The following is a 14565-nucleotide window of genomic DNA, read 5'->3' as shown; positions in this document are numbered from 1 at the left end:
ATTAGTATTCATAAAGTATTGATGAAATTGACACATTATTAGAGTTTCACTTATACTCATAATATTCCAATTATATTTCTCTGAGAATAAAACCCCTGATATCCTTGACTGCACTGGGAAGATATTTTTCAGTTTTAAATTCAACTGAGGAAAACTTTGTTCCACCAGCAATACAGTTACAAACCATAATGCTGGGCAGTATGGTTTTTGTGGCTTATCTCACTTATTTTACCTTGACTTTCTAGCTATTCAGGGGCAGTTTGCTAATGTTTCACCTCCAAAAGTTGCCTTTTTGCAAGGACCAGAGTGATTTTGCTACTTCTTTCATAAATGAAATAAGACCAGCAATGGCCTGAGACTTAATGTCTTTAGTCTAGAATTACAATCAAAGGAGGCAAGTGATAATGCAAATGCAAGCATATTGCCTTCCACTTTTAGATCCAGGCAGAAAAATCCAGCTTTGGTATTGTTTGTGTGAACTATGGCCACTTTAGGTGGTGTCTGCTTTTATAGACAGAGGCTTCTGCAATCTGTTACATGCCAAGCCAAACTTCTAACAGCCCATTTACTAGCAATTCAAAGTTCCTGTTGCTTCACATGTTCTGTATTTACTCATCAACTACTAGGAAATGGTAAGAAAACAAGGTTCTGTGTTGGAAAGAGATATGGCTCTGCAACCAATCAATCCCACAGCAGGAGATACATAGGCATGTAAATATGAAATGTAATTATTACATGGCAAAATGAGGTTTTCAGGAAAACTGAAAAATCCATCATCTCTGCTTCCTTCACAATTTATGTTTCCTAACATTTCAAACTTTTACTTAAGGTTCATTTTAAGGTAAAACACCATATAGGCATTCCTATAAACCACATTTTCTCCAAATATCAGTCAACCAGAGAGAAAATGAGATTACTTAGGTTAACAAAATAACTTTTTGTATTTTGCTTTATATTTTTCTAGGGTAGTTGGGCTTTAAGCGAAGTTTGATTACATGAAACCAATTAATAATAATAATTTAAGAAAAGCATGATGCTTTTAATTTTTTAAAAAGCTCATTTAAGGTCAATCCATCTCAGTTGTTAAGCTTGGAACTGTCTTCCCAAGACTTGTATATATTGAATCCTAAAAACCGAAGGCCTTGTAGACAGAGTCCTTTTAAGAAATCAAATACCTTTTGGGCATTTAATGTTACTTTTCCTACATGTAACAAAGCTCACTCTCTTTTCCTTTATCTAATAATCATCTCCTCTTCTAGAAATACTGTCCTCCTCCCCTGTAGACTAACCTTTCTTTGAATTAACAAGGAAGAAAAACAAGTGCTTTCTTTAGAAATCAAACTTTTGCTCCTGGTTTCCTCCTTTCATCAGATAAGCAGCCATATAAATAAGTGGTGACCTTGTACATTTTGTAAATTGTCAGGACATACCAGGAAGAGCTTCTTTATCCTCTGAATATTAACATGAGATGATGCAGGTGGTATTAAAAGTGTAAATTAGAGCCCTCAGAAAAGAAAAGAAAAAACCTATAGTAATGGTGAACAATCTATAGGAGAGTTGAACTAAGTGCTAACCTATTAAGGCACTACATCCATCCTCCCTTCATCTTAGACTTTCTGTGGGGTGCAGCTGATTCCCACCCTCTGGAATGATCCCCATTCCCACGAATACATGGCTGAGGCCTAACCAATCAGAAAATGCCACTCCCTTTGCATTAGTAAGTCCTTGGGGATAAGGATGTGACCAAAATTTACGGTTGTTGAGATTTTGGTCTCTGGACCCCTTTACACAATTAAAAATTATACAGGATCCCAAAGAGCTTTGGTTTAAGTAAGTTTTAGCTGTTGATAATTACTTTACTAAAAATTAAAAAAATATACAAACACATACATTCCATTAGCTATCAGAGTGATATTATATATCATGTAGCTCTGGAAAATTCCACTGTATCTAATGAGAAAATAAGTGGAAAGACAAATAATACCTTAGTATTAGGCATTATATAAAAATATTTTTGACCCTGCAGATCTTTTGAAAGGGTCTTGGGGTCTCCATGTCTCCCTAGATGGGCTTGAAAAACTACTGATTTAATTTATAGCCTCAAGAAGCCAGCATCATCTTTGCTACCATGTAGGAGAAGCCAGCGTGGAAGTTAAGTCAACAAAGAAGAAAGCATACCTAAAAGATGGCATCTTAATGACATGGTTTCAGACCCTGAGTCTAGTCAACCCTGAAACTATACTCATGTCTGGACTTCCTAGCTACATAAGCCAGTGAATTCCTTTTGGTTTAAAGTAGGATCAGTCACTTGCAAGCAAAAGCATCCTCAAACACCTGGATTTCCAGTTGGGGACTTCAGAGGAAGAAAGAGTGGGAAAAATACAAAAGACCAGGGCACAAAAAAATTATTCAAGCAGGAATCTGGGCAGCATAAATATAGTATCAAAAGTCCAAAGAAAAGTTCACATTTATTTTAGTAAACATGGCAGACTTTGGAAGCATTGTCCTAGTTGTTCCCAAAGAAGTGCAGTCAAACTCCATGGGCAACTGAGGTGGCTCAACTTCACTAAAAGGTAACAAGGGCACCAGAACTAAAAGGAAAATGTCAATTTCATTAAGTAAGAATGAATAAATTTCTCTCTCCAGACTTTGGTAAGTTCTAATTCAGAAAACTACTTCTGTGAGGAAAACATTAAGCTACTTAGGTCAAATATTAAACATTTCCCCAGTATTCTCTATTCTATGAAGCTTTATTTTCTCTAAGACTATGTCTAATTTCTAAATACCAGCTTTTAAGAAACCTTTGAACCTTTGTTTCTAATAGATTGAATTTCTACTTTATATGTTTCATGGATATTCCCAGTAATGTAATCTAGTATGGCCTGTACTGAATTGAATAATGTCTCCTCAAATTTCATCCACTGAGAACTTCAGAATGTGGAGTCTTTTAGATGTTAATTAGTTAAGAAAGAGGTCATACTGATTACAGTGGGCCCTAAATCCACTGAATGGTAACCTTATAAGAAAGGCAAGTGAGAATATACACAGGGAAGAATTACATGTATAGATAGAGGCAAAGATAGGGGTAATGCAGCTACAAGCCAAGGAATGCTAAGGATTGCCAGCAAGCACCAGAAGCTAGAATGAGGCAAGGGAGAATTCTTCCCTAGCGCCTTCAAAGGAAGCATGGCTTTACCGACACTTTAATTTCAGACTTCTGGCCTACAGAACCAGCAGAAAGAATACATTTCTGTTATTTTAAGTCACCCACTTTGAGCTACTTAGTTAAGACAGTCCTAGGAAGTAATACACTGCCTAATTCAGTCAGTCTAAAATTCATCTTGACGATAATCAAGATTCCCTTAGAGAAAATCTACCAGAGCTTCATGTTACACTAATTAAAACAAAATTATCCTAAATGCACATCACAAAATTTACCATTTTAACCATTTTAAAGTGTAGAAATCAGTGGCATTAAGTATATTCAAAATGTTGCTTGCACCCATTTTTAATTGACTTCGCTTTAGTTATGGCCTTTAGCCTATCAGAAAAGAGGCAAGAGTGGAGTAAGCCTTAGAGGAAGAATAATCTAGTGCTAATGAGAGAGAGACTGACCCTTGAGAAGCCAGTAAGCTTTTGCCTTACTTAATTGAAATTGTGATTGACCACAGGAAACTAAAGTACCAGGAGGGCTAAGTGTAAATACACCATTACTGAAAAAAAAAGCAATCATTTATTAATTCATTTCTACTAATTTCATCATCATAATGAAAACTGTTATGAAAGCCAGAAGTTTATCTTTTATGTTAATTCTGTTAATGTCAACTGTAGTTTTCATTATTAAACCTTAATAACTGAAAGTATTAAGAGGTTCAAACTTTAGTTATAAAATAAGACACAGGGATGTAATGTATAACATAGGAAATATAGTCAATACTTTTAAGAACTCATAGTTTCCGGTGGTAACTAGATTTATTGTGTGACCATTTTGTAATATATGTAAATATCGAATCATTATGTTGTGCAACTGAAATACAATATTGTATGTCAATTATTCAATTAAAATATTTTTTAAAGTTCTAAGAAATACGTATTCTTCCAACAGGAATTAAAAACGAACAAACAAACCTGTAAGAATGGCAAGAATAAATCTCTGGGCACTTCTAACTCTTTATGTACAAAGTTTCAACTTTTTCACTTCTAGTTCTCTCCTTCCTCACCATATGTTTTTGAGACATTTGTCAGTATTTAGAAATGCTACTCTCTTCCTACCTTCCAGGAAGTTTTGTTAATAACACTTGATTCCATATTGAAGAAATGTTGTGCTATAACAGGAGTAAAAAAAAGTACAGACATATTGCAATATTCATTTGATAACCAACAGTAAAAGAAAAGGTCATATTAGACAGTAAAGCTCACTGGATTTTTCCTCCGTATATTTTGTTACAGCTTGCTACAGTCAGCAGAGACAAATACACTAAGAACATTGTTCCAAGACAAACATCTTTTATAATTGTCCAGTTCATTTCAATTATTATTACCTTTTTCATCAACTTTAGTAGGTTTAGCAAACAAACCTCCATATATTTTGGAAGGCTTAATTCATATTTACCCTTCCCAATAAAACTTTAATGAATTTCACCATTTCTACTTTTATAGATCCAAAGTCCCTTGTTTTTAGTTATTTTATTTGTGGAACTAAAGTGACAATTTCTTTCCATGAATAATTATAGAATACTCTAAGTTGAAAGGGTGCTTATTTAGTCTACCACTTAAAAGGTGCTTAGTTACCACCTTAAAGGATGAAAAAGGCCCAAATTTGTTTAAGCTTATTGAACCTATCAGTGCACAGGATTCGAATTTCTCTAAAAATTCAGGACACTTTATAATCATTTCAAATTTGTACTGCAGGGAATAAAGATAAATTAGAAAGGTAACAGTGTAACCAACTATTTACTCTTCCATCTTTGGTTTGAGATAAAGGAAAACATTCTCTTGGACATACTTTCACATACGTATCTCTCATTTTAAACTAGTTAAGTATCCGTTTGCCATCAGGCTCTATGGTGATAGATTATTATAGGATGTGGGTTCATGACCTGGCTTCAATTTTTAATCCACTGTCAAAAATACTAGCAATACACAATCGAAATTCTACTCACTTATTTTAGCCCACCTCAAATCCATCATCTCTTCTGTACTCCCGTTATATAAAATGAAATACATAATGATGTAAATGTTCAGTTACAGGATGAATGTGTTTTCTAACAGAAACAATAAAACACTCATAACCATCAAATTAACTGAGATTTTAATTGTGTAAAAACGTTCATGATTATACATCTTTGACACTTTGCTTTTCATTTTTACGCTTTCCAGGTTTTATCATGACTGAGAAAAAAGGAAAAAAATACATACATAAACGTATGTGTGTATATGTTTTTTAAATTCATAAGTATATAGGGCTAGAAAGGAACTAAGAAACTGATGTGAAATAGTCACAGGTGATGAATAACATTTTATGAAAGACATGAAAAGAAGCGGTAACAAAAGCTGGTTTCATGGTAATCTCATATCCCACAAATACTGAAATGGAACTCCATTGCCACGGCCTGGGTTCTATTTCCAGTTTTGTGATTGTGGGGAGGAATATGTTCTTCTCATTCTTTAAGATTAGTGCTTTCATCTAAAAGCAGACACTGTGAGTGGAGATGAAGTTTAAGGGCAGAAAATGCGCGGGTGGAAGAGAAGCCAGATATCCTCACTCAACGATACCGCAGATTCCTAAGCTTCGCTTGTGAGGTTCATGCTATTGATACAGACTTGGAGATGGTATCCTAAAGCACGGGAGAAGCTGAAATCCTCCCGCGGGGCTGGCTCACTTGAGGAAGCGAGCGGATGAGTCGGGCCAGGATACCTCCCTCTTCGCCCACGGTGGGCTCTATCACAGCAGCCGTTGTCCTGACTGACACCCACGAAGCTTTCTAAGCCACTTTCAGTTTCTCTGGAGGCTGCTCGGGAAGGTTGCAAAGAGAGGCCCCGCGTGCGACGCCCTTCTTCCCCGGGCACCTAGGGAGAGCGTCTCCGCGGCCCGGAGAGCCGGCCAGCGGCGCTGACTACCGCTAGGTGCCCGATTCGGCAGGGGATTGCTTCTGTCTGGGTTCGGCTGAAGCAGGTTCGTGTCTCGCGCGCACCCGCTCCGCATTCTCCCAACCAATCCAGCTCTCCTCGGACGTCCCGGAGCGTTTTTTGGTCCTCCCCGGGCTGGGCCGGTCCCTTCCCGCTCGCAGTCCTCCGCACCCGGGCTCTCACACCTCCCCTCACTCTCTACGAGTTCCACGCCTCGGGGTGTAGCTCCGCCCCGTCCCCGAGTCCGCCCCCGCAAACCTCCGGAGCGTGTGCTCTCTTTTCCCCCTCAGGCTCCAGCCATCTAGCGGCCCAGGCTCTGCTCAGACGCCTCCGCGCGGTCTCCCCGTGCGGTCACCGCGCCCCCGAGCCCCGCAGCTAGCGGCCTCCGACCCGGACTCGGGGTCGCGCGCCCTGACTCCGCCCCCTCCCGCGGACTCGCGCACTCCCAGCCGGGCCTTCACCCCGCACAGGCCTCCGAGCCCTTGGTCGCCTCCCCCGCCCACTCCGCGCTCTCTGAGGCGAGCGCGCTCCCGGCCCGCGCGCTCCAGACTCCGGCTTCTCCCGGCTCCTGTCAGTGCGGTGACTGCGCTGGGAAACATGGCGACCGAGGGAATGATCCTCACCAACCACGACCATCAAATCCGTGTCGGAGTCCTCACAGGTAATCGGGGGCGGAGGAGATCCGGGACAGCCGCGGCCGCCGTCCCCGACTTGCCTTGGGCTTCCTGACTGTGTTGACCCTTCTTTGCGGCCTCGGGAGGAGGGAAGGCTGAGGAGGGGGACTGGGCTAGGTGGTGTTTTACCACCTCTGAGAGCTGCTGGAGGCTGGGGTGTTCCCGAGGAGTCCCCGGGGACTGGGGCCGACCCCGTGGGACATCAGGCCCCAGTGCATTACCGGACGAAGTCCCTGGCCCCCTGGGAGCAAGGAACCGGTGCGGAGGGCGCTGCGGGGCTCCCTGCTGCCGGTGCAGGCGGCGGGATCCCGGCTCCGCAGTTAGAAGCGCGCCGCTCTGGGCGGTCCGCGCGCTGCCTCCGCTAGTGCTGTCCGAGAGGGGGAATCCCATTTCCACCCCCTCCGGCCCCTCCCCCAAGCCCAGCGGCCCCGCGCCGCTCTGGCGGAGCCTGACCCCCGCGCCGGCCGGACCACCACCCGGGTGTTCATCAGGCGAAACTCTGCTATGCCTCGAGCTGCCCCTGGGGAGCCGGGCATTCCCTCATCACCCATGGGACATCCCTCATCTCCGCCGGGAAGTCGGGGATCGGCTTGCACCCGGATCACGGCAAGTGTCTGCATTTCGCCTTCCCGAGCACAGGGCCCTCTGCCCGCCTGTTTCTTCACAGGGACTGGCTGCAGCCTGGGGCTGGGGATCCAGGCCTTTTTACTTAAGAGAGGATTCCCCGACTCAGTCTCCTCTTCCCCCCTCCTATCTGGGAACACCCCCCTAGCCCCCCTTCCCCTCCACGCCGCCAACGGTCCCGGGGCTTGTGAGGAGCGCACTTTTCCTGGGTCGCGTTTCGCTCGCTGGCGGAAGCGGTGTGTGCTCTGCATGTCTGATTCTGTTGCGTTGTAGTTGGGTAATATCTCAGTTTGGCGACAGGCAGTTGCTGCAGGGCATGACTTCCGAGATGAATACCAAGCCGATTTGTAGGGGTTTCTGCTGTGTTCTGTAGTTGGCAAGGTTTGCGTGTAATTCAGTGGCAAGGCGGGGGTTAAAGAACTGTATTTGGGATCTGAGGGCTTATTTAGGAGTGAAGGAAATCCAGGATTTATTGAAATGATTTCGTAAAAAGAAACTATGCCGACGGGAATCCTAGTGTCTCCCCCGCCCCCCTTTCTTTTAAATATTTTTCCCTTGTCAAATTCTGACAGGTTGAGACGGTGCTCGGTAAGGGACTAAATTGAGTGGGACTTGCTTTTATTAGGTAGAAAGAAAGGTCTTTTGGTGGATACTACAAAGCCTAATGCGGCTGCTGAGTTTTACGAAAAGAGATATCCATGTCACCCCTTCCTCTCATTTAAGTAAATAGGTTGCCTTTCCCTGGTATTCTTTCCAGATGTTAATAGTGATTTACTGACTTTTTCTAATAGAAAGCCCTTGGGATAGAGAAACTAGTCTAAACCAGTTGCAGGGACGGGAACTCCCCCTCCCTTCCCCCGCCCTCCATCAGAAAATGCGCTGTTCTCTTTTGGCGCTGAAGCTGTTGTCTTGTGCGAAGATCCTGTTGTATCTCTGAATTCTTAAAGTTGACATTGCTGATTTTTCAAGTAGTTTAATCGTGCGGTGTAAATGTGTATACCCTATAGCAGTTCTCACCTTACGCTTTAAATTCTAGCCATGCTTTCAAATTTGTAATACAGACTAGTAAGAGTAAAGCCTAACAGAAACCAAAGTAAGTCAGCTATCCATGGAAATGAAAGGTCATAGATGTTTTAAAGTTGAACCAGAAAGATTAAAAAAAAAACTCTGTTTTTTTTTTTTAATTTAAGCTTTCCTTAGTATTTTTATTTTGTGAGTCATCTTACCCAGGGCAAGTGGCATAGTAGATAGGTGTTGTACACAATGCTTTGAAAGATGCAGACCTTACCTGCGTACCCACAGTACAGTAGGAATAACATTGGTAGGCAAACAACTAAAAAAAGTTTGTAATTATTGTGCTAGAATTGTCCAAGTAAATTACTTGTGCATTTGAGGGATGTAAATGCATTACATACTCAGACAGATTAGGAGCAGATGTGGTTATCTAAAGGGAAAGTTGTTATATTGACCACGGGAAGGAGGAAATTGACATTTTCAAGGGGAGCTGAAAGTCAGTGGCAACCTTACAAATGAATATGTTGGTGAGGATGAGGCTCTTGAGCAGAATAAAAATGTCTTGCAAAGGCCTTGAAAAGCTCAGGTGGGATAGGTCGGTGGCAGTGGCAAAAATGTCAAGGGGAGAAGATAATTCCATCACAGTGGAATTAAAGACAACCTGGCAAAGCTGTCTTAAGAGAATGAGGTACAGTAGGGAATAAAGTCTAGGTTCAGGAATAAAGATGTAGTTGGAGGAATGAAAAGGAAGCTGCAGGTTCGGGAGAAGTGGTCACAGAGGATAATAGGATTTTATGATAAAATAGATTTTTGAAGTCAGAAATGACTGAGGTTTACTTGAAAAGTTATTGATATGAATATTATCTACTGTGATGAAGCCTGGAAACATGGAGAAGAATCGGGAAAAAGCACCAGTGTTCAGTGTGCAAAAAATGAGTTTTATTACAAACAGATTAACACTTTATGGTCTTCACATTCTTGTGATTTTTGCACACACACACAAAAACCCTATAAAAATGAAGCTATCTTGGGCAATTGTGTGTATTAATGAATTTCAAGTTTTGTAGTTTTACTATGTAAATCATTCTTTACTGAACTTAAGTACTATGATTTCATACTTAAGAAAAATCGAATTAAGAGGCCACACTTAAAACTGTGATTTTATGAGTTAGGATTTGTGGCTTTCTTAAAGGTGGAGGGCTTGTTTTGTAAAATATTCTCTGCATGCTTCATAATGGGGATTTTAAGTATTTTATCTAAATCTGTTTTACAGAGGTGGTGGAAAGTACTGGCTATCCATGCACACATTTTACAGTGTGTTAGTATTTTGATGAAATTGTGTTGTCATTTCTAAAGTCTTTAATTGACTTTTTTATGACCTTTTTGATTATCTGTTGAAAGATAATATTTATACTTTGAAACCTTTCATTTTCTGGATTTTTTAAAATCATCTCAGCTATGAATTTGGCAAATATACGCAGTCTCTTGAAACTTCTCATCAAATGAACGATTAGAATTTTGAAAGAATAGTGGTAGAAAAATATTTAGCAAAGGCATTTCTTTTTTGCTTGATTGTCTTGAATCATTCAGGACTTGGAAACCAGATTATGATAATTAATATAACATGGATATTTTAGTTATACTAATTTTTATCAGGAAAATGGGAACATTACGTATATAAAAATAAGTTATTATGAATACATTTTATTTTTAAGATTATTGTCCATTTCTATGAAGAATATCTTTATTAGTAACTATCTTATGTTGATTTGCTAGAAATGAAGGTTATATGTTATTTGGTCACTTAAAGTCTAATTTTTAATGTGCTATTTCTAATGTTCTCTACTTCTGTCGCTATTTATAACAGAGACTAAAGGTAATGTGATGCTGAATAACAAGAGGCAAATAAGAATCTGCTGCTTTTGAAACTAGAAACAAGATATGGGGTAGATTCAAGTTTTTATTTTTTTTGAGAGCTTCAGTAGTAATTATACTTACAGCCAGTATTAACAATTACATAGGCTCACTATATTTCAGATGTGTCACTTTTCACCTGCTTTTTTATATTTCTAAAGAAGCCATTTATCAGGGACCACACTTTGAACTACCTGTATAAAAAACATCAGGAAAATAATGAATACGTGTGTGTGTGTATGTATATGTATATATAATATTGAATGAAATAGATTATATTCCTTTGGCTATTTAATATCATAATGGCTGGCCATTGCTAATGTTAGGTAACAAAGCACTTACCTAAGATGATAATGCATTACTAAATTTTCACTAAGAGTGGCAAGGATGAAAAAAAAGATACAAATTTTCAGGAAAGGACATTTTAAAATCACATTTTTTTTCTAGTAGTAACATTTTTATTGTCCCAAGCTATAGATTTTTAATCAGTAAAAAATTAAAACAAATGTGAACTAGATAATAGAGATTAGATATGACTAATTGTAAATTAAAGCACCAAAAATAGTCACATGTAGAGAATATTCAGTCATTCAAAATAAGTAAAGTCATTGACAAACATTAAAAACATAAGTTCTAAGCCAAGGAGATGATAATCATATAACTCTGGAATTCTGTTCAGGCATTTTTTTCATTTCATTCCTTAAGCTTATCCTGTATAAGTGTCAGTATTGCTTTCTGAAAAGCCCATTTACTGATAAGGATATATAAATATATATCTTTCTTTTGAGACTAGATGTCATTAAGTAGGCAAATCACTATTGCAAACAAAACCTAAATCCTACCAAATGGAATTGTGGGTTATGGCAAACAGCAATATTCATCTATATAACTTACTAAAAAGAGGCTTATTTCTCAAGCTAGGTCATTCTCTCATGAATTTTTGGTTGGGAGTAATTAAATGTTTAGTTAAAGTAGGAAATGATTAAATTTCTAATAATATAATTAATACTATCATCACCGGCTGAAGACTGTATAAACTGTAGTACGTTTGTTGTTACATACTAAGTTTTGACTGTATTAAAAACACGTATGACTGACTTTAACTGAAGTATTTGATGGAGAATCAGCAGTATGTTATCAGAGAGGAAATAATGAAAAAGTCTGTTTTTCCTTTTACTAGTAATAGATTCTGGTTAATAGGGTACTTTTTTGAAACAGTAAAACAGATAAAACCTATATTTTGCTCCTATAAATAGGATTGAAGAACAATGAAGCATATTTGGAATTTGAGATGTTAAAAAAAGAGGTTCTAAAAAAGAAAGGAATCAATCTCAAGGGATTTCTTTCTTCACATCTGGGCAAAGAAGATAAATACCAACGAAGAGATTATTTAAACTGCTTAAAAGTATGAGACTGTAGTTAATAAGAATTTCATGCAGTCTTACTTAATTTTTGAGCAACCTCCCATAAAAGTAAATTTCTAATGAAGTATTGTCATATAGAAGTTCTATCTAGGTTATTTAATGAGTTCATAAGCAAATTTGTATTTGTTAAATTTTAACTAAGTAAATAGAGCGTCTTGAAAATTTTGTAATTAAAATAAACAACCCCAGCAATTTCTACAGTTTTGCCAGTGAGTATACATTTTGGAAGAATGGATTTAATTTACCATGCTTTTAAAAAGTTTCCTAATTTGAAAAATAAAGAAGCAAGGAGATGAGATGTGGTGAAAGGAGCATTATACAATTTGTGCCTTGCTTTTCAAACTAGGGTTCATGACATTGTGTCAAGGGATACACTAAAGATTCTCAGCCTTAGAATCTAAGCTGTGGGAACAAACATTGTAATTCTTGAACTGTGTATTTTATTTGAGAACATATAACTTAAACCACTTTAATATTAAGATAAGCATGAGTAAATTAGGCACAGAATGTAGAATTCACAGGAGCTTATAAGATAAAGTTAGATATTTCAAAGAAATTTCAAGTGAACCTGTTATATGACTGCAGACCTCATTATTCTTCTGTTACTGGTACTTGGGTGAAAAATTTTTGAAGAGCATTTGGTCTTAGAGCAGTAGAAGACCTGTTTTCTAATGCTAATTGGCCAGGAAAGTTCTGTTACCTTGAGCAATATTATTTAACTTTCCTCTTTCTCTCACCACTAACATGAAGGAATCATTCTCTAAAATCACTTTAAGCTCTCATAGCAATTTGTGTTTCTATCCATTAGCATTTTGACCAGCTGGAAAGAGAAATACAGGATATCAGGCTTAAGTTTTTTTTTTTTTGTCTCTTTAATGGGCATCGTTAAGAGGGAGGGTTAGATTATAAATAAAAAATGCAAGAGAATAAGAAAGTGAAAGAGAAAATAAAAATTTCAGAGATTAGGTCCTGTCAGTATAAACTGAAGGAAAGATAGTTAGAATTTTATTTTCCACCTAGAAATTTTTGTGGGAGTAATCTTTCTGTTACCTGTAGTTTCAGTCTTAATTTCAAACTCAGCTCAAGCCTCACTTCCTCAACAAAATCTTTCCTAGAATTATTTTCTACAAGTATGCCATTATGTCTTTGTTTTACTGCAGTTTTTACAAATGTTGTCTATACCCTGTAATCATGTACATATGGGAGACTGCAAGGTGTAGTTTAAAAAAGAAAAAAACTTTAGAATCAAACAGACCCTGACTTACCCTTTATGGTGGGAAGTCATTTAACCTTTCCGAATTTCAGTTTACTTCTCCAAAATGAAGATGGCAATATTTCCTTCATAGAATTGTAAGAACTGAGATATTGTATGTGAAAATGCCTATCATGTATGTATAGCGGAGTATATACTTAATAATGTTTACTTCAGTCCCTCCTCTTATATTGCTTTGGTAAAATTTGCTAAAGATTCATGTATAAGCATCTTATTTAAAGTAGATTTTAAAGTTCTTGAAACAGGTGATTTTGTTCTTTGTGCCCTTTTGTCATAGCACCTATTGATTCATTGCATAAAAGATGTTTAATAAAAACAGTTAGATAGTATAATATTTGTATAGTAGCTTAGGAAGCAGCTACCCAGAAACATTTAGGTAAAACGGAACTTTACTATTACTACTAATGGAATGGAGTTTAGTATTTTCCTATATATTTATTACTGATTACAGGATGATATTAATAATGTGTATTTGAGACATTTTATACTAGCAGATTTAACATTGCTTCTTGGTGGGCATAGTCTGTATGAGGATTATTTTTGAGTAGAAAAAGTCATAAAATGAAAATTTGAAGTGATAAGTAAAAGAAATTCTGAAAAGCTGTTCTTTTGAAGAGCAATTCTGATGGTCAAAATTAGTATAAAATAGGAGACAGAAGTTCCACTTCTACCACTTTCAAGACACTCAACCACATTTTACTTCAGTTTCTGTAGCTTTGTTTAGGAATAATTATGCCTGCTTTATAGGGCTAAATGTGAGGAACAAAGAAAAGAATGTATTCAGTATTCAACACCTATGTACCAGGCTGTGTGCTAAGTGAGGGGAGGGATACAGTAGTGAATAAGACAGACACAGCCCTTATCCTCTTGGAGCTTACATTTTAACATTCACAGGAACATTATTTAGTTGAATTGGATATTGACAAATTCATGCGTCATTTATGTTGCATATCAAGGAATAAAGTGCTTTTATATTTTAATTTTGATATAGATAACATAAGCACCAAAACTGTGTCCATGTCAAGCCATTTTGACACAAATTTTTAAACCATTACATATTTTCTGCTTTTTAAGATAGCAGATAGCGACTGTAATGTAACTATTTGTTCAACCAGGTTTAAGTTATTATAGCTAACATTTACCAGGCCTATATACATATGTGACATAAATATGTTCTGTTTGTGCTAAGGACTTTGCACATTACTTAATCCTTATAACCTTTATAACGTAGTGTATTATTACTGTCTTACCATCTGAGAAATAGATTAATAACTTGCTCAATATTGCATTAATGATGGTGCCAGAATTTAAGCACAGGTCTTACTGTACCTATAACATTATATCTCTGTATTGAATTCTGAGTATCTTATTGCTGAGTGCAATAGTATAGTTCTGTACTGTAGTTACTTTTCATTTGTGATTTTCCACACTTCCCCTTCCAGTTTCTAAATTACTATATCCTTGGGAGTCACATAAACAATCTTGCTAAGAATTATATATGATATCACATTCA

General features: G+C 37.9%; 1 protein-coding gene across 14 annotated transcripts in view; it reads left to right on the top strand.

The window, feature by feature from the left end:
• Positions 1–6390: 6390 nt before the first annotated feature.
• GPHN (gephyrin) overlaps positions 6391–14565 on the top strand; it is a 752379-nt gene continuing 744204 nt past the window's right edge. For 6 of the 14 annotated variants that reach the window (XM_036906017.2, XM_036906020.2, XM_036906014.2 and 3 more), the window contains exon 1: positions 6392–6790. In XM_036906017.2, coding sequence (XP_036761912.1) covers positions 6727–6790 — 64 coding nt within the window. In that variant the 5' untranslated portion in view covers positions 6392–6726. Of the gene's footprint in view, positions 6791–14565 lie in introns of all 14 variants that reach the window. The other 8 variants (XM_036906021.2, XM_036906019.2, XM_036906011.2 and 5 more) reach the window with 4 other exon arrangements.

Source organism: Manis pentadactyla, chromosome 11 (assembly GCF_030020395.1).
Source record: "Manis pentadactyla isolate mManPen7 chromosome 11, mManPen7.hap1, whole genome shotgun sequence".
In the NCBI taxonomy this organism is placed as follows: Eukaryota; Metazoa; Chordata; class Mammalia; order Pholidota; family Manidae; genus Manis; species Manis pentadactyla.
The sequence above is the reverse complement of the archived record's forward strand: the minus strand, read 5'-3'. Positions and strand labels throughout refer to the sequence as shown.